At 46.9% G+C, this 20494-nt stretch overlaps 1 protein-coding gene across 2 annotated transcripts in view; it reads left to right on the top strand.

Annotated features, from left to right (window-relative positions):
- The first annotated feature begins 2540 nt into the window (after window positions 1-2540).
- Window positions 2541-20494, top strand: part of XYLT1 (xylosyltransferase 1) — a 367921-nt gene continuing 349967 nt past the window's right edge. The window contains exon 1 of one of the 2 annotated variants that reach the window (XM_031007129.3): window positions 2541-2908. In XM_031007129.3, the coding sequence (XP_030862989.2) occupies window positions 2543-2908 (366 nt within the window). In that variant the 5' untranslated portion in view covers window positions 2541-2542. The remainder of the gene's footprint in view (window positions 2909-20494) is intronic. The other variant, XM_055365348.2, reaches the window with a different exon arrangement.

Consider the following 20494-nt stretch of genomic DNA (forward strand, 5'->3'; position numbering starts at 1 on the left):
TAGTAATAGATAGTATTGCTTGTAAACAAAATATCCCCAACTGATAAACAGATGACTGGTGGCCCTAGAAACTTGCCTCTGGTCTTTTACTCCTGGTTAGGGGTGCTGGGCCCAAAGGGAAGGCCTCTATGCCAGGCTACATGCCTGGCTAAGCTTTAGATACAACTAAGGTTGATTGGTTTGGAGTTTAGAACCCCCACTAGCATACATTTTATACTTCTCTTGTTCAGGCAAGTGGACTGGCTAATTACATGGGTTCAGAAAGCATTTTCTTGGCGCTTACTCCCGTCCTGCCCTCATGAACCTTTAGCATTTTTGCACATCTCTATAGCAATGATTATCTCACCATATATACATATAATATTGTATATATTTACATATAAATATATATGTATTTTATATATTATATATATTATATGTACATATAATATATATTATATATGTACATATATAAAAATATATATATATTATATATATGTTTTTTAGACGGAGTCTTGCTCTGTCACCCAGGCTGGAGTGCAGTGGTGTGATCTCGGCTCACTGCAGCCTCTGCCTCCTGGGTTCAAGCGATTCTCCTGCCTCAGCCTCCTGAGTAGCTGGGATCAGGGGTGTGTGCCACCATGCCCGGCTAATTTTTGTATTTTTAGTAGAGACGGGGTTTCACCATGTTGGCAAGGCTGATCTCGAACTTCTGACCTCAGGTGATCCTCCTGTTTTGGCCTCCCAAAGTGCTGCGATTACAGGCATGAGCCACCGCGCCCAGGCCTATCTCACTATATTTTAATGATTAACATCCACATCAGGCTTCTCTAGACCTCAGGCTTGCTGAAGATGAGATTAAACCTCATTCACTTTTGGATGCGTGCACCTGGCCCAGTGTCTGACACAAGCTTTGTATTCACGGATGCTTGTGAAGTGGATGAAACAATCTCTTCCCACTCCCTGCCTCATTGTCTGATGAGCCTTCATTACACTCCACTTTCTTCCCTTTGTAAATTAGGATGAGGTGAAAAAGCACAGCAGACAAGATGCGAAGCATTCACGCCAAGTCCTCAATTCACAAACTGATTTGATCTGCTGTTGTATTCCCAGAGTGCTAGGTCCCGTATGGGACACCAACTCCATCCCATATGCTCACTGTTCTGCGCTGCTGTGTATAAAGCCCTGGGCAAGAGGACAAGGGAGGGAAAATCCGGAAAGACTGAGTCAGAGAAGGCTCGGGATGAAATTTGAGTTCATTGGGATCATTCTGCCTAAACTACAGAGGAGAAAGCTTGGGCTCAGGGAGGAGTCCTCCTCCTCCTGGCTCAAGGTCACCGGGACAGACCAGTCAGGATGGGAAAGAACTCCACTTTCAAGAGCAAGACCTGTTTCCCCAGGACCTGGGCCCTGTGCAGACAGGAAAGAGGACTTCAGGATGGATGGGGAAAAGGACACGCTGGGAGGCTGCGGGGCCAGCCTTTGGGGCTTGCATCCTGCGAAGGTTGAGTAACTCCACGGGTCTCCCTTTTGCCGCTATACCACTTGCCAACTGGGTTTGGAGTCTCTTGGCTTGTGAGTCCTCAGGGACCAGAGAAGTGACTCAGTGAACACTTAGTACATCGTTGGCACCGGGGATTGTGTGTGATTCAGGAGTCACTCACAAAGCTTGCGCTGATTAACTCCAGAAACTCACCCAAAGCCTCCTCCCCACCCCTTCAAGCCCAGGATGAAGGGATCAGACTGTGGCTCTGACACTCCTGAAATGTTTCTCACGTGTCCACCTGCCAACCGGTCTGGTACCGACAGATGATCCCTGGACCGCGAACTCCGGGGCTAGGAGCTTCCTCCACGCACTGGCTCCTTCCAGCGGCCCACAGGGAAAACAGGACCTCGGGACCCCCTCTCTTCCTTACCTCCCCTGGATTCTGAGCGGGCCCAACCTCAACCAAAGGTCCCCTGTTTCGCGGCCCCTGCCTCTCTTTTTCCGCCTTGGGAATTGTCCCCCTCGCCCCCCATCCTACTCCCACTACGTCCTGGGGGGTGTCTGTCTTCTCTGATAGCCCCCACCCCCTTCCTTTCCCTCCTCCTTTTCCTCCCTCGGCTCCGCCCCCAGGCCCCGCCCTCTCCGCCTCGGCCCGCGTTCCCCCGGCCCCTTCCCCCATCACCCTCCCCTCCAGCGGGGACAGGGGTGTGGGGAGGGGGCGCCGCGCGGGCCAGGCGCCCGCCCCTCTCTGCGCGCCCCGTCCCCGAGCGCGCTCCCGGCGCCCCCCTCCGCGGCCTCCCCGCTCCCGCCTCCCCGCCTTCTCCTCCTCCTGGTGACGTCCGGGTCCCTGCCCGTCTGAAAACTCCGCGCCGCGGCGGTGGAGGCGGCGGCGGCGGCGGCAGCGGCGGCAGCGGCGGCGGCGGCGGAGGAGGAGCAGCGGCGAGCCGAGGCGGCGGCGGCGGCGGCCCGAGCGGGAGCCCGAGCGGCAGCCGGCGGCCGCGGGAGCCGCGGGGAGCGCGGGGGCGGCCCGGAGCGTGCCGGGGTCCCCGCGCCTTGCTCGCCGGCCGCGCTCCGAAGATGGTGGCGGCGCCGTGCGCCCGGAGGCTGGCCCGGCGCTCGCACTCGGCGCTGCTCGCGGCGCTCACGGTGCTGCTGCTGCAGACGCTGGTCGTGTGGAATTTCAGCAGCCTCGACTCCGGGGCCGGGGAGCGCCGCGGGGGCGCAGCGGTCGGCGGCGGGGAGCAGCCGCCCCCGGCCCCGGCCCCGCGCCGGGAGCGCCGGGACCTGCCCGCCGAGCCGGCTGCAGCCCGAGGAGGAGGAGGAGGCGGCGGCGGCGGAGGAGGAGGAGGACGGGGGCCCCAGGCGCGGGCGCGGGGAGGCGGCCCCGGAGAACCGCGAGGACAGCAGCCGGCCAGCCGGGGGGCACTGCCCGCCCGGGCTCTGGTAAGATGCCCTTTCGGCTCGCGCCCCGCGGCGAGGGAGGGAGGAAGGCAGCCCGACCCCACGCCCCCCTAGCCCTTGAACTCGGTCATCAGACTGGGACTCTGCAAGCCTACCGACTCCACATCGCCTCTTGCCCCTGGAAGCCGGGTGGGGTCCCTGCCAAGGCTCAGGGGTCGTGGGCTGCCCCTTTCAGAGTCTGAGCACGGACCCCTTGGGGTCTGGGGGAAGTTATCTCCAGCGGGGGCGCTTTGGGGGTTACCAGAGCTTGGCTGGGTTCCTGTTCCCCATCACTCTTGCTGGGGACCCCAGCTGACTTGCTCCGTGCGTGTAGGTCTTGGTGACTCGCTCCCTGCCTGAGTGAGTGGATCGCCCCGGATCCTCAGCCGCTGTTCCTGGGCGGTTGTCGCAGCAGCATCTCTTTGGTTTTTGCCGAGCTGGGTGCAGACAGTTGAGCCCTCTGTTCGTCCTGGCCTGCGATGAGGGCTGAGCTGGGCGTCCCAAGTCCCCGACCATGCCCCTGAATCAATACTTAGTCCGGGGTGTCTGGTCTTACTTTGGGTCTTCTGTTTCTCTTCTCTGGATGTTTTAGCCTTCCGTCTTCACCTTCTCTGTCTGTAACCTTGCCGTCTCCCGTGCCCTCTGTGACTTTATCTCCTCCCCATCTCCAGTTTTAGGGCATGGCTCCTTCTCCTAGCTGGTTGTCTCTGTCTTTCTGTCTTGTTGCGGCCGGTTCAGGTCACCAGCTGTGTGTCGGACCACACCGTCAGGGCTTCCACTCCTATGGGATTACTTTGCCCTTCGTGGGTGTGAACAGTCAGGGCTCTGAAACTGTTTCTTCCGCAGATCTGGGGCCATCTGGGTGGCTGGGTGGGGAACTGACTTGTCTTCCTACCCTGTCCCTAACTTCTCCAGGGATACCTTTCCCACCTTCTCTGGGCTGCCTTGCCCAGCCTACTGAGTTAGGAGCAGGAGCACATGGGGCAGGAGGCCGGAGTCCCCAGTTCAGAGCCAAGGTCTCAGTTCCCCAGGGGCGTGAGTTCTGCCTTAGGGCATAGCCAATGTGTTGTGTGTCTGTCTGTTTCTTCATCACACTACTTGTCTGCAAGGATTTGCCTAGCCGCTGAAGGATATTAGACACCAGGGGGATGGTTTCAGGATCCTGAAGACTGAATGCATATTTCTATCATTTGTCACTTTGGAAGTCCTCACTGAAGACTGCCTTAGTACACAGCGTGATGCTTTCTGAGCTGCTAAACTTCTTCGGAGTCTGTGCGACCCTTTCTGCCGGAGTGCAGCTCTTCATGCCTGAGAGCTGAGCCAGTCCCAAGACGTGATGTGATGGCATTTCACGTTGCTGTGTGGGTAGCAGGGAGAAGTCTTTCCCTCATTTGCGGGGAGAATAGTGGCGTGAGCTGCCTGATGGAGAACCAGAACATTCCTAGTGTCCTGCGATCTCTTCTTTACAGAGGGGGGTACTCTGAAACGCTGCCTTTGAACTCTTGGAGTTGATAGTGATGGGTTCCCGCAGAAATGCAATTAGAAGTTCTTTGTGCATCCAGAGCCCGGGAGGTGGGGTGGGAGGGTTGTGGGTCGTGTCCTGCTGGTCCAGTGTAGGAACGTGTAGGGGAGACATGGTGGGGGAAGCCTGGGGATTACTGTATCCTTTGCATCTGGGGGTCAGAGTGGGTTCAGGAGGTACCTTTAGGATGCACGTAGCACCTGTTGAAACAAATGAAGAGAAGGAAGGAGGCAGGGCTAGCTGATTTCTTCATAGGTCCCCGGCATTGTGAACATCCACCCCCAGCCCCTCTCTGTGTGCTCGGCTCAGTGTTTTACTCTCTCACACCCAGCTCAGCCTCTGAGAGATCTGCGGTTGGGGAGGTAGGTGGGAACACACTATTTTCCTTTTTACTTCCTTTTGGAATTGCAGTTCCAGCAGCGGAGGTGCTTTGCTTTTCTGAAACTCTGCTTCCAACTGCAAGTTTAGTTACTCTCCCCAAATCTGCATGTCCTAATGTCTCAATTTCTTTACCTTCCAAGATGGACATTTATGTATTTTTTTTTTTCTTTTGGTTCTCTTCTCTTCTTGGTAGCTGTCTACCATGCTGTTGACTGTTGTCTCTTGGGGCTTTGTATTTTATTTCATTTGCTTGTCTCCTTTCTTTCCTCTCCCCCCACACCTACTCCATGGCCTGCTAAATCCTGAAATCACAGTACAGACAGGCTGGCTGGAGCCCGGGGTCTGTCCTACTCTGACTGTGCCCACCCAGTTCCTGCCCTTCCATGGAGCTCCAGGAGACCAGAAGGGGGCAGGCTGTTCCCAAAGTCTGGTATAGCTGGAGCTTGGGTTGCAGGCAAGGAGAGGACCAGACCTTTTCGCAAGCAATAGAGGCCGTTGAAATGTGCAGTTTGTTTCCAGACCCTGCCGAGGCTGCCAGGATGATGCTTTGGAGGGAGATTCAGGAGTGGGACATTTAAAGAAACAAATCCCCGTGATTTTCCAGATGGCTCTTGTAGAGAGCTGGTTAGACACATGCTTAGAAGAAGATGCTTTAGCTCAGTGCTCTGTTGCAGGTGGGGATGGGGTGGGTGGACAGCCTTGGCTCTTGCACGTAGAGGGAACCTGTGTCCTGGGTTGCTGGTGGGTGTGTTGCAGAGAGTGTCAGGCAGGCATTGTGTATAGGGCATTTCCTAAGCCAGATCTTCCTCCTTCCTGATGCCCACAGCCTCAGAGTATTTGTCCTTTTTATGTTTGGGGAGCTGCGCTTCGGTGGAAGGCCCTGATTGTATTTTTGGTGCACTTAAGAAGCCAAGAGGAAACACCTCGTTTCTCAAGTAGACAGAGTCAGAGGGCATGTCCATAAAAGATTTGCAAGCTCTCCTTTTCCTCTCAGCCTCTTTCAAAGCTCTTAAATATTAGAATTATTGGGTGGATTGCAGCTGTTTTGTGGCTGACACTGATTCCTTCACTGGGTCTCCAGTAAGCTGTGGATTTTACTGTCATCTCAGAATTTAAGAAACAGATGAACTCCCTCATAAAGGGAGGAAAAATATTGGGAGAGCTGTCACAAGGATCAGCCTACAGGTTCTGAATAGATTTTGGAGAAAATGAAAGAGAGCTGCATGTGTTAATGTAATCAATGTTTATTTTCTTTCCCTTAGTGACTCTCTTCTTGAAGTCCCCACATTTATTGCTCGTGGTCTTAGATAAACTGTTACTCAGTAAGTTTCATTTAAGAAATCTAATTTTTTATTACCCTTCCCACCCCCCGCCTGCCGCCCTACATAAGCACACAAAGTAGAATGGGGTTTCTGTATTATCCGACCCCTTTGAAATGTTGATTTTTCGGCAGAAATTCCTCATGCTTCACATTACTCAGATAACTCAGGACTCTTTTAGACATCAGCAGTGACTTTGAAAGATCGGTTCACTGGCTTTAGATCATCACCTCTGCTTCTAACAGCCTTGGAGGTATAGCTTTTCTTCCTATCCAGATGTTCTGAGACCACAGAAAACAGGGTATGTTATTGATGGTTCGTTTTTTTTTTTTCACACTTTCAATGGAGTTTTGTTTTGTTTGAGTGACGCATTACACTTTGTATACAGAAATATGCATCACTGAATAATATTTATCTTACTGCAAATGTTGCCATCTGTTTATCATGGAAAGTGTTAAAATAGATAAATAAAAGTAGAAATAATATACATAGGTATAGATATGTTTGTAATATGAATTCTAATATATCTATATATTCACTTTCCTTCCGGTCTTTTCATACTTTAGACGTTCTCTTCAGTTTATCAATTCATTTTTTAAAAACCTTCCAGAAGGTTGGGTGATCAAAGTCTTGCTATTTTTCACCTAGGAAGCCAGCCAGGGCATAAGTTCTTATTTACTGGTGACTGTTCAAGTTTGATTCATGGTTTTAATGAAGAGGAAATTTGGTGGCTTGAGTTAAAGCAGAGATTTGACATCATCGCGTCATTGTGTATGTGTGTGTGTATCCTCAGAAAGCAAAGATATCCTTAGGCATATCTCTGAAATAAGAGTCTGCCCCCCACACCCCGCTCCAGAGCTGTTTATGATCCATAAGGTCATAAATCCATCTATATGAGTGTTTCAGTGCAGAAGAACTTAACACGCATACCTGTTGGACTGCACAGGTGAGGTTGAGAGTCTCTATCTTTTGACCAGTGCTACCTTAAGAGCTGCCACTTATGATCTCTCTCTTTCCTTTTCCTTTGCATTTCCCCATTTCTGCGGACCCAGATCCCCATCTACCAGAGACAAAGAGAAAATGCCTTGGGGAAAATAAAAAATAACTAAAAAACAAACTCGGTCTTAACAAAACATGCATTCTAAGGAAGGGGTGTGGGAACAGGAGAAAACGTCCCAAGAAGTATGTGCGAGGCCGTGGCACCAATGAAAGAGGCCTCTGTTGAGTACCCTCAGGCCTGACATACCTGGGTTCACCTCCTGGCTCGGCCCTTTCTCATGCCCCTAATCTTGGGCAAGTCACTGTAATTTTGGTCCTCTGTGAATCTGAGCTACCTCATAGGGCTGTATGAGGATGAAATGTAGCAATATATGTGAACTCATGTGGGCCTGTTCCTTAATCAGTGCTCAAAAATGAGCTGTTCTTAAAAGGAAATTCTTGGTATGTTTGAAAATAAGGAATTTCTTGCAGTTATTCATTTTCCCGTACAGTGTAGGGTGTGAGTAAATCCAAGGCAGTAGAATGAATATAGCTGTTTCTGTGTGAGCAGGACGGAATGTGGTAGAGGAAGGAGTACTGACATTTATTGAGTGCCTGCCGTATTCCAGGCGTCATTTAGGTATTTTGCATACATTAGCTTATTAAATGCTCACCCCCCCAAAAAAAAACACAAAAAATTTCCAGGAAGGAAGACGGTATTACACAACTGATAAAAAGTTAAAACTAAGGTCGCCCAACTAGAAATCGCTGGTCTTATGATGGCTTGTTACGTGGCAGGAATAATGGAGGGATTTGTAAGTGTTACCTTACTGTCTTACTGATTTCTCCCAACTTTGTGGGATAAGACTTTTGCTGTCCCCAGGAGGAAACTGAAGCTCAAAGAAGTGAAGCTGCTTGCTCATGAAGTTCACAGAGCTGGGGAGTAGCAGAGCTGAGATCCAAACCCAGGCCTGCCCCTTTCCAAAGATGCCACCTTTCTGAGTTGCGTTCCTTTTGCATGGTTTGTTGAAAAACCCTAAATGCAACCATGTATTCCCAAAAAGCTTTTTTTTTTTTTTTTTTTTTTTGAGACAGCATCTTGCTCTGTCACCCAGGCTGGAGTGCAGTGGCATGATCTCGGCTCACTGCAACCTCCGCCTCCTGGGTTCAAGCAATTCTTGTGCCTCAGCCTCCTGAGTAGCTGGGATTATAGGCGTGCACCACCACGCCTGGCTAATTTTTGTATTTTAGTAGAGAGAGGGTTTCACCATGTTGGCCAGACTGCTCTCGAACTCCTGGCCTCGTGATCCGCCCGCCTCGGCCTCCCAAAATGCTGGGACTACAGGCCTGAGCCACTTTGCCCAGCCCCAAAAATCTTTATTCTACTTTTCTCACTTCTTGTTGCAGATTCCTAAAAAGTTACCAACCCTAGAAAAGAAGCAGACATGCAATTTATATTGAATCAGACCCCTAACTCATGATGCAAATACAAGGGTAGTAATAATGATAATAATAATAATAATAATGACTGCATGGCAGTTATGATGTGTTAGGTGGTTTTAAAAGTGGATATATAATAGTTTGACATATTTTGGGGTACATGTGATATTTTGATAGGTTCATATAATGTGTAATGATTAACTTAAAGTAATTGGGATATTCATTACCTCCAACGTTTATCTTTACTTTTTTTGTCAGAGACACTGAAATTCTTCTCTTGTAGCTCTTTTTTTTTTTTTGAGACAGTTTGCTCTGTTGCTCAGCCTGGAGTGCAGTGGCGCAATCTTGACTCACTGCTACCTCCGCCTCTCAGGTTCAAGCAATTCTCCTGCCTCAGCCTCCTGATTAGCTGGGATTACAGGCACCCGCCACCACACCTGGCTAATTCTGTTTGTATTTTTAGTAGAGATGAGGTTTTGCCGTGTTGGCCAGGCTGGTCTTAAACTCCTGGCCTCAGGTGATCTGCCTGCCTTGGCCTCCCAAAGTGCTGGGATTATAGATGTGAGCCACTGTGCCCAGGTCTTCTAGCTATTTTGAAATATACAATAGATTATTGTTAACGATAATCACCCTACTGGACTACCAAACACTAGAGCTTATTCCTTCTATCTAACTGGATTTTTATCCTTCTAATCAACATCTTCCTCCCTACTCCCCTAATCAACTGTCTACTCTCTATCTTCTTGTCATCTACTTTTTTTAGCTCCTACATAGGAGTGAGAACATGTGATATTTGTCTCTAAGTGCCTGGCTTATTTCAGTTAGTATGATGGCCTCCGGTTTATTCATGTTGCTGCAAATGACAGGATTTCACTTTTTAACAGCTGGCTAATATTCCACTGTGTGTGTGTACCACATTTTCTTTATCCATTCATCCACTGATGGGCACTTAACTTGATTTCATATCTTGGCTATTGTGAAGAATGTTGCAGTAAGCATGGGAGTGCAGATAGCTCTTGGATTTATTGATTTCCTTTCCTTTGGATAATTAATCCTTTCCTGTGTAGACACAGTAGTGGGATTGCCAGATCATATGGTAGTTCTGTTTTTAGCTTGTGAAGAACCTTCATACTCTTCTCCATAGTGGCTGTACTAATTTACATTCCCACCAACGGTGTATGAGTGTTCCGTTTTCTCACGTCCTCACCAGCGTCTGTTATTTTTTGTCTTCTTGATAAAAGCCCTTTCAGGTGGGGTGAGATGATGTCTCACTGTGCTTTTGACTCACAGTTCCCTGGTGATTAGTGATGCTGTGCATTTTTTTATATATCCATTGGCCATTTGTATGTCTTCTTTTGAGAAATATCTGTTCAGCTCTTTTGCCTGTTTAAAAAATTGGACTACTTGTTTTTTTGCTGTTGAGTTGTTTGAGTTCTTTATATATTTTGGTTATTAATCCCTTGTCAGATGGGTAGTTTGCAAATATTTTCTTCCATTCTGTAGATTATTTAATTTGTTGATTGTTTGCCGTGCAGAAGCTTTGTAGCTTGATGTGATCCCGTTTGTCTATTTTTGCTTTTGTTGCCTGTGCTTTTGTGGTCTTACCCAAAAAAAATTCTTGCTCAAGGTCCTGAAGTGTCTCCCCAGTGTTTTTTTCTCTAGTTGTCTCATAGTCTCGGGTCTTAGATTTAAGTCTTTTATCTATTTTGATTTGGTTTTTGTGTGTGGTGAGTGATGGGGCCTAGTTTCATTCTTAAGTTTATCCATAGGTAATGGTTATCCCGTTTTTCCAGCACTACTTATTGAAGACTTTCCTTTCCCCAGCGTCTGTTGTTGATGCCTTTGTCAAAAATGAGTTGATATAAAAGTGTGGGTTTATTTCTGGGTTCTCTATTCTGTTTGCCAGGCACTGTTCTAAACCCTTTTTGTGCATGAACTCATTTAATCCTTCAAGCTGTGTACTATTATATTTTCAACAGTCAAGAATTGAAGTTGAAATTGGCTAGAGAGAGGAGTCTTGAATTCAGCTCTCTCTAACCAAGGGAGAAGGGGAGGAGGGGGCAAGAGGATATTGTTCAGGGTTCTTTGGCCAGGGACAGTGGCCTTTCTTTCAACCACAACAGACTTCCTGCTGCTCCATTCCTTCAGACCGCTCTGTGGTTGGCCCACTGAGGAGCCCACCACTTGCACCTGAGAGCCTGGGTCTGCAGCACGTTGGAGTTATCTCAATAAACATGCAGTGTGGATCATCTTGCGGACACTTCCTTCCGCCTGCAACAGAAACTACCCGTTTGCCCGCAGATGCTCATCAGATGGTGCCCATGTGCTGTCTGGGTTCGGTTGTCCCCTCCCCGATTGGAAGCCAGAGGCATCACAAAGAAGATGGGTGTGGGGTGGGGTGTCACCTTAGCCCTGAACCTGGACACTGGCATTATTAGGGTCAGGAACTGCAAACCCAGACACCCTGCCAGATGAGGAAGGGGTGGGACCCATTCTCAAGCTTTGTGTGTGTGGACGAGGGTGTCTCATCTTTCAGGGCCACCTAGGGGCAATGAATGGATTTGTCCTGTCTCAGGCCTGGTTTGTCCCAGCCAGGTGACTACTGCTTATCTGGACATCTAATCCAGGCTAATGTGTCAGTGGATGCTAATGAGGTAATGTGGTAAGAGGCATTTGTTTCTCCTCCCAGGGCACGCTTTGCCATAATTTTTGGCCACAAGATGTGTGGTTTCAGTTTAAGACGAGTTTGTGGGGCAGAGAGGTTGATGCAAATGTTCCCTACCCAGGAGGCACAAACATTGCAACTGTGGTGATGATGAGGTGCATTTATCGAATGCACCAAACACTGTGGAAGGACTAAAAAGACATGCTTTTATTGAATTCTTATAACATCTGGCAAGTTAAGAGCTATTATTTTCATCTCTGTTTTACTGATTGAAATATTGAAAACTAAGGCAGTAAGTTGGATGAAAATTAAGCAGATGTGAAGTGTCCAAACTAGAAATTGAAGTTGGGTGGTGTCTCCAAAGGCTGTGTTCTTAATCTACCCAGTTCAGAGTCAGTAAGTCCGTTGACTCTAGCCCCTCATTCTCCCCCTGCCTCCATCCATTTATGCATGCATTTGTCCATCCATCCATCCATCCATCCATCCATCAGTCCATTCATCTATTTGTCTGAGCATCCATCCATCCATCTATCCGTCCATTCATCCATCCTCTGTCCATTCATCCATCCATCTGTCCATCCATTTACCCATCGATCCATTCATCCACCTATCTACCCATCCTCCACTCCTGCAGTTAGAAGGTACCAGTCCCTGTGTCCAGCACTGGAACTACCTTGGTGAACAGGACAAATGTGCCTCCTGCCCTCCAGGAGGGCCAGTCTAGCAGGCAAGAGTTAGAGCCCATGCTGATAAGTGGCCGATCTCTAGGGAGATCACTCTCACATCCTAGCCTGGTTCATTGCCTATACCCTTTCCCATGGTGACCTCTTGAACACACAAGGGAAGTGTCCTCTGGGAAGGTCAGGGCAAGGAGTAAGTAGTATGATTCAGAGCCCTGGGAGCCCTGAGGTCTCTGCCATCCCGGAACTGTCCATGAGGCCTGGGCTGCTCCGCTCATGGGGCCCAAGCTCTTCTTGTAGCTCATGAAACAACCCTGGAAATGATCCAGGGGAGCAGATGGGCAGATGCTGTGGGGCCTGGGAGGCAGGTCATGTGATGTTGAGGAAGAAGACAGTGGTCTGACATCATCGGTGGTATGGCACTTTGCCTCTCTGGAGCTCAGTCTCCTTGTCTGAAGCACAGGGGCCATGATGGCACCTACCTGGCAGGGCTTGATGGTGAGGCACAGCTCTGGGTCATGGTCAGTGCTCTGCTCTGCCACCTGATGCAGCCACATCATAGGAGATGTTTGCTAGAGCCAGGAGGACTTTCAAATCCATGGCCCGTGGGTGGGTTTGATTTTGTCCACATGGTGTGTTAGAATAAATAGGCCCTGGAATTTAAAGATTAGGATATGCCGTGAGACAGTGTAGATTTTTGGAATTCTTTTAAAAGTCATAAGATCTGGCAATACAGGGTCCACGGTGCTTGCTTGGTGTTAAACAGCCAAGCTGAGGAATGGTGATACTGTAGACCCACTGGGTCCCCAAGAGTCCCCCTAAGATCTCTCCTGTCACCTGTGCCACCTGGCTGGCCCCTCTTGGCTGTTGAGTTTGCAGCCCATTTGGAAGACCTCCGTGTTCACTATGAAGACATAAAAATGAGCATCTGTGGTTACCCTATTCCCATGTGGCTTATTCACTGCACTTATTTGCCTCTCACTGCCTGTGCCTTGCCCTGGCATGATGGAGTCTCCCCCTCCACCTAGCTGGTGGTGGAGACCCAGAATATGCAAATTCTTATAAGCATGAGGCCATCCTGAAGGCAAATGTCCCCTACAGAAATAGGATCATGCATCCCGCAATTTGATAAACCTGTTTCCGCTCTGCAGGGAGTGTGAGTGACAGCCTCCTTTGAGTCATCTGCCCCTCACTCTGTGTTTCCCGTGACCTTGTTCCCCAATAACACGCATTGGGAAGTTGGGAGTCTTTAGAGACAAGGGGGAGGTGGAAAAGTAGAACATTCCTGAGCACCTTGGCTTGGTCCTAACGCTGTCAGGGACGGACCGTGACTTTCATCTCTGTGTCTTTTTGGCACTTCATCAGATGATGCTAATAAGCCTGCCTCCCTCCCCGGGTTGTGAGGATTAAATTTGATAAACAGATGAGAAAGTGCTTTGAAGCTCAGAAAGCCCCATGTGAATGGAAGACGGCGCTCATGTCTTCAAGCAGCACAGTGTGAGAGTGTAGAGTGTTCAGACGGGGTTGTCTGCGTTCCTTCCTCACAGCATCTTGTAACCCGTGGGGGACAGGGAGAGAACGAATGAGTGAAATCCACTGGAAATTTCCCACCTACTCATCCATTCATTCATCAGATACTGGTTGGGGTCTGCTGTGTGCCAGGCTTTATGCACAGCGGGGGGAAAGACAGATGTGACCCTGCCCTCATGCTCTTTATGGTTTGGGGGCAGGATGACCTCCCAATAAAAACAAACAAGAACATTGCAAAAAATCAGATTGTTACAAGTGCAGCGAAGGAAACCATTAGGGAGCTGAACGAAAAGAAAGAGCTGTGGATAAGCATTTGTTTTGGATGGGTGGATTTATTTTACTTATTTAGGGCTAAGGATTTATTTTGGATCATGACTTTTGCCATAGTAGTCCTAAACGAGCCCCAGGAATCCAAAATATGGTATAGATACCAATCGTGATGCACCGGTGGTTGGAGGTGCTACAAGGGCAGATATTCTGTAAAAACTCTTTATAAAAAGTTACTATTCATATCTGTACAACATTTATTCACTTCTTAAATTTATTTGTTAATTTATTGAGACAGGGACTCCTTACGTCACCCCGGCTAGAATGCAGTGGTTTGATCTCAGCTCACTGCAACCTTGACCTCGCAGCCTCAAGCAGTCCTCCCACCTCAGCCCCCTGAGTAGGTGGGACTACAGGTGCATGCCACCATGCCCGGCTAATTTTTGTATATTTTGAAGAGGTGGGGTTTTGCTATGTTGCCCGGGCTGGTCTGGAACTCCTGGGATCAAGCGATCCTCCCACCTCAGCCTCCCAAACTGTTGGGATTACAGGCGTGAGCCACCACGTCTGGCTCACTTCTTAAATATTGCCTGTGTTCTTTTAGTTGCTTTTTTCCCAACAAAACCATATGATATAAACATTACTCTAAATATACAACTTGATGAATTCTCACAAACTGAACACATCTGGGTATCCTAGACCAGGAATCATAGCACCGACAACATCCCAGATGCACTCTCTTCTTCTTGGGTGAATATTTAAAGAAATTATTAATCGCTGTATATTTCTTTAAATGTATATTATGGAAAATACAGAAATATAACCAGCTAATCAAAACGGCAGCTTCAACACTCTTCTCGTTTAACATGCAGGTAAAGTGGCATTTAAGTAAGAAGAAGTGGGTTAACAAAATGAAAACACATAAGCAAACTCTAACTGGATTTCAAATCCTGATTGCAGCTTGGTTGGTTAATGACCATCAAGGAAGTGCTGAGATGGCCAAGGTTTGGTCAATGTCAACTTAACCAGTTTGAAGAGTCTTTGCTCCTCTGGTAAACAGCTGTGCTGTTTTGTTCTGAAGTTCAAGTGGAAAGGATTAAAGTTAGATGTTAGGAGGAACTGTGCTCTGGGTCCCTTGGAAAGGAATTCCCCATTGGAGGCCCTCTCTGATGTCTGCATTGCTCCCACAGTTCTGGAAAGTAATGGCCCCAGAGCTCCCCATGCCTGTCTTCTGTGACTGAGTTCTGGACATTTCATGTGCGTCTTTTGGATTCACTGTGCATTTGCTTCACGTTGAGTATTTGTACTGTATTCCCCCAAGTGTTGGACATGAAATTAGCATGATGAATGGGTCCCCAAATGGGCCAGTAATGACTACATTAACTTAACCCTGAACCAAGACTCTCCTATTCAGAACCAGGGTAGCAGAACCGCAGTACAACGTTAGCAGCAATTCAAAAGGGCAACGGAGACAACTAATCATTTCATAATGAGCGAGGGGAGAAGCAATAAAAGCCGGGAGCCCAAGGACGGCATGATAATTTTGCAGAGTCTCAGCTCTCAACCAGACTCATGTTCATAAAATAAACAAATGTTTTTGGTAATGGAAAGCTAATGTATACATTATTTAAGGATGGTATTAAAACCAGATTAGATGGATCAAGTAATACAACAGTTACCTCATTAAGCATCCTTTCTTTGGGGATGTGAAAAAGTTATTCTTTTTTTTTCTTCTTCTTCTTTTTTCCTTTTGAAATGGGGCTTTATTAATTAGAGATGTAATGGGAAATCTTATTTTTTTCCCCAGACTAGTGGCTGTTTTCTGTTTATTTTTTAATGGAGGACTATGCTTTGCAGATGTTCTCTTTGAAATAAAAGCCTATTCATTGTCTCTCTTTTGCACTTTCTTTTATCCCAGCTCAAAAGGGGCAGCTGTTATGAAAGACACTGAGAACCCCGTTTGCTTGTCATCAAGTATTGCAGATGATTCTGTTGTGGATGTAAAATGCTCTTATTGCCTGCTTTTTCTTGTAATCCTATTGAGGAATAGTTTTCAAATTGTGACGTCTGATTTTCTCTTGTTTAGAAGGTGAGTTAAAGACAGAAAGCAGGGAGAGATGTTAAGCTAAACATCTCCTAAGGAAGGATGTTCAGTGAAAGACTGGGTGGTTTGGAAATGGGTAGAAGTTAGGTTATTCATTCTTCTTTGGCCTAGAGGCTGACTGCTGTTTGGCTTTCTTTTAGAATTAAAGCAAACAAAAAGTGCACAACAGCAACATTTGGAGGAAACTGACTGTTTATTGGAGTGAGCAGGCAGATACAGCCCTCCAACGAAGGTGGGTGCTAGAAAGCAGCGATGGGGAATACATATGTAAGCCAGAAGGAAACCTAGAGCTTTGTGAGTCAGGTGTGGGCTCCAGATGGAATGATGACAGCATAGGGTCCTCTTCCTCCTTTCTTAAAGAAAAGGTAAATTTTAAAAATCAAAACTTGAATTAGTAGCCAAAATCAATGATTTCCAATCCAAATCAAATTTAGAGTGCCTATTAAGAAATTCGAAATTCTGGTCTTCATTCCCAGAGGTAACCATTTGAGTGAGGGGGGATGTGGCTGCCTCCTGTACACGGGCCCACCAGGTCACTTTGCTTGTCTGTGTTACCCACAAGATGGCTGTTGGGATTTGAGTTTGCAACTTTCAGAATGATAATAATAATAATTGCTATTATCTATTAGATGTCACTACGTGGCAGGCACTGTGCTGTACTGAGCAGCGTCTCCTAGATTATCATTTTAATCATTATATCAGCCTTATGATGTGGCTGCTGATAGTATTCCCATCTACAGATGAGGAAATTGAGCCATAGAGAGGGTAAGAAATCACCTGCAGTCACAGAGCAGACTTGGAATTTCAACTCAGCCAGCATGACTCAGGAGCCTGTGTGTCAAATGCCATGCATGTGCCGCACAGAAAGATGTAACAACTCCCATTAGGTCTTCTTCAGAAGGACACTGCCAGAAAGTTGGTACTGTTGCCGGGCATGGTGGCACATGCCTGTAATCCCAGCGCTTTGGGAGGCCTAGGTGGGAAGATCGCTGGAGCCCAGGAGTTCAAGACCATCCTGGGCAACATAGTGAGACCTTGTCTTTACAAAAACATAAAATAATCAATCAGCTGGGCATGGTAGCATGCCTGTAGTTCCAGCTACTTGGGAGGCTGAGGTGGGAGGATCACTTGACCCTGGGAGGTTGAGGCTGCTGTGAGCCGTGATCGCACCACTGCACTCCAGCCTGGGTGACCGAGCAAGATCCTGTCTCCAAAAAAAAAAAAAAAAAAAAGGTTTGTACTGTTTGCCCGCTGCGAAGATGGAACCACTGAGACCCAGCAGTGAGTGAACTGAATTGCCCAAGATCAAACCACCACATAGAATGTACACAGTGACTTATTGCCTGTAAAAAAAAGGTCGAGTGTGAAACTGACTGTGGACATGGACATCTAGGAAGCTGAAAGTCTGGCTCTGGTAGAAGTACCCTCACCCTGATTCCCATCCTCTGTGTGCACAGAGTGAAACTGGGGTGACGGCCTCCACCTTCCATCCATAGTCTTGCAGCAGAGAGGTAGCACCTGACACGTAATATTTTGATAAGTTGCTGATTTGTATTAAAATAATAATTACAGCGATAATTACAAGCACGGATTTCACTGAGACTCAGCTGCTGATGGTGAGAAAAAATAATTAATTGCATATTCTCTGGAAATCAAATGGAAGCCAGACCTGGCCTTTTTCCTTTGTGAGAGTCCAGCGCAGGTTTTGCTGTAGGTTGAAGGCCATGTATTTTGCCAGATGCTGTTTATGTTAATAGTATTGATGGCAGATTTCCATGCGAGGAGTCGCTGGTAATTGGGTGAACATCATCTTTATGCGCAGACGCCGCAGAGAATAGCCTGGCCGGATTCTGATGGTAGCACCATCCCTTAAACCATGAAACAAACTCCACCCTGGAAGTAAACACAATAATAGAGGAAAACAATTTAAATCTACCGTTTATTATTTATTTATTTATTTCTTTATTTAGAGATGGAGTCTCACTGTTGCCTAGGCTGGTCTCGGACTTCTGACCTCAAGTGATTCGCCCACCTAGGCCTCCCAGAGTGCTGGGATTACAGATGTGAGCTGCTGTGCCCAGCCATTATTATTAAATATTCTTAAGTACTCTAGCATTGGCGGGTACCTGGCCATCATGAAGAAGTCATAGCTAATTTAATTTGATTGCTCTCGTTCTCTTTATACTTCTGTTTTTGAAGCTGATTGAATTGTAAGCTACTTTATTATAAAAACTTGCTAAACTTCTCTTGAAGTAGAACATGCATGAGAAAGAATGCAGAAATCATGAATAAACAACTCCAGAAAGGGATCACGCCCAACTAACCAGCACCCGAATTCAGAGCCCACCAGCCCCCGGGATCCCGGCCATGTCCACTCTGACCCCATGCCTGCAAGGATAGGGTCTCTATCGTGACTTCTAACCCCACCAGGTACTTTTGCCTCTTTTTAGAAATGGAATCATACAGTCTGTACTCTTTTGTGCCTGGTTTGTTTTGGTTAACATTGCGTCTCGGAGTTTTATCTCTATCCAGGGTTGGCGAACCCCAGCTTGCAGGCCAAATCTGGCCCTTTGCCTGTTTTCATATGGCCTGTGAGCTAAGGATGGATTTTATGTTTTTAAATAGTTGCGGGGGGGAGGAAAGAATGATATTTTGTGACGCCTGAAAATTATATGAAATTCAAATTTGTGTCCACAAATTGACTGGGCATCGTGGCTCATGCCTGTAATCCCAGCACTTTGTGGGGCCGAGGTGGGTGGGTCACTTGGGGCCAGAAGTTTGCTACCAGCCTGACCAACATGGTTGAAACCGCATCTCTACTAAAAGGTACAAAAAACTAGCTGGGTGTGGTGGTTGATGCCTGTAATCCCAGCTACTCAGGTGGCTGAGGCAGGAGAATCACTTGAACCCGGGAGGCAGAGATTGCATTGAGCCAAGATTGTGCCACTGTACTTCAGCCTGGGTGACAGAGTAACACTGTGTCTCAAAAAAAAAAAAAAAATTGTGACCATAAATAAAGCTTTATTGGAACACAGCCATGTCCATTTCATTTATATATCAGCTATGGCCGCTTTTGTGCTATGACAGCACAATTGAGTAGTTGCAACAAATACTGTATGGGCCCTAAGCCTAAAACATTTACTATCTGGCCTGTTACCAAAAAGTTTGCTAACCCTATATCTATATTGGTTCATAGAGTTGTAATTGTTCATTTGCATTATTTCATTGTGGAATATACCACAATTTACATATCCATTCTGTTTATGGGCATTTGGGAAGTTCCCAGTTTGGGGCCATTATAAATAGTGCTGCTGTGAACATTCTTGGGCATCTCTTTTGGCAAACATATGCACACATTTCTGTTGAGTATATACCTAGGAGCGGAATTAATTTAACTACTTTGTTTTTTTACCAATTGATTTGACAATTATATTTTAATTTGGAAGTCTTACCTTTCAGAGTAGGAAGTAAAGCACAGTAATACTTTCAAATGCTGAAACTCTGTAACAAGGCTTATTTTCCTAGTTAGTCTTGCAAAATTCAGAGTCCGTAGAAACAGTTTCTTAATTGTCCATTGTTCTTCCATTCTTAGTCCCTTCTAGGCTGTTAGGAACAAGCCCGATATCAACTGCTTTAGTTGCTTTTGGGAATGGTGCCATCATTTAATTTCTTATACCAAAGCCATATTGTCCACAGTGCTGTTATCTTTATTCAGCAAAACAGGTTTGGCAGAATTAGGTGTTTTTTTTCTAGACGTCACTTTCTGCTTTGATTGACTTCTGTTTATCTCTGGCTTTCTGGTTTTCTTGCTGGGAAGCAGATGAATATAGCCCTGTGTCCCCAATAAGATCTCTAGCCTGCAGTAGTGTGTGTCATTTTACATTGAAACTCTGTGCTGAAATATCCCTTTGGGGACTGCATATGCTGTACACGGCCACAGCATCGGAGCACGGAGACTTCCCTGGAGGTGCTGCCTCAGTGTGTGTTGTCAGCATTGTTTAGAAATGCAGGATCCTGCCTCAGTTTCTGAATGCCGGTCACTTCCCATTTGCTGCTCCACTTTTTGGACACTAGCACTGACAGGGTTGGGAGAGTAACTTAGGATACCCTAGGATCCACCCATCTTTCAGGTTTGCTTGGTACTGGCTGAAAAATGACTTCATATCCTTTCTGGGGCTTGTCAAAGAGTCCTGTCCGTTCCTCTCCTAAGCCAACCCACTTTACCAGGAGTAAAGCCCTAGCTGTTGTAGGAGCCTGTCTTCTGATTCTGCCTGGTGCGATGAACAAACTTAAGGAATGTCACAAGAGAAGATGGTCAGCTGCTGTTTTAGTATTACTTTTGGAATGAAATTTGAATTTAGTGCAGAAAGGATTTGTGGACTTGAAACCCTTGGGCTCAGCTAAAATCTTTTCTATCTGACTCAGGATCTGGAAGCCTCAGTTTTCGTCTTTAAAATAGGGCTGCAAAGCTGCGATGCTATTGTGGTTATGATTCCAGGGTGTAGAATTCCCAGATGTGAGAAACTTAACCCTTAAATTCTGGTAGTTTGCCTCCTTTCCCTTTAGCTTAATAGGTTGTCTTTTTCTGTTGGAATATTTACTTTTGATAAGGTAAGACTTTAGAATTGTAAGTATTCATTGAAACTCTTTACAAAGGTGTGTGTGTGTGTGTGTGTGTGTGTGTGTGTGTGTGCGCGCGTGTA

Source organism: Gorilla gorilla, chromosome 18, assembly GCF_029281585.2.
Source record: "Gorilla gorilla gorilla isolate KB3781 chromosome 18, NHGRI_mGorGor1-v2.1_pri, whole genome shotgun sequence".
Taxonomy (NCBI): domain Eukaryota; kingdom Metazoa; phylum Chordata; class Mammalia; order Primates; family Hominidae; genus Gorilla; species Gorilla gorilla.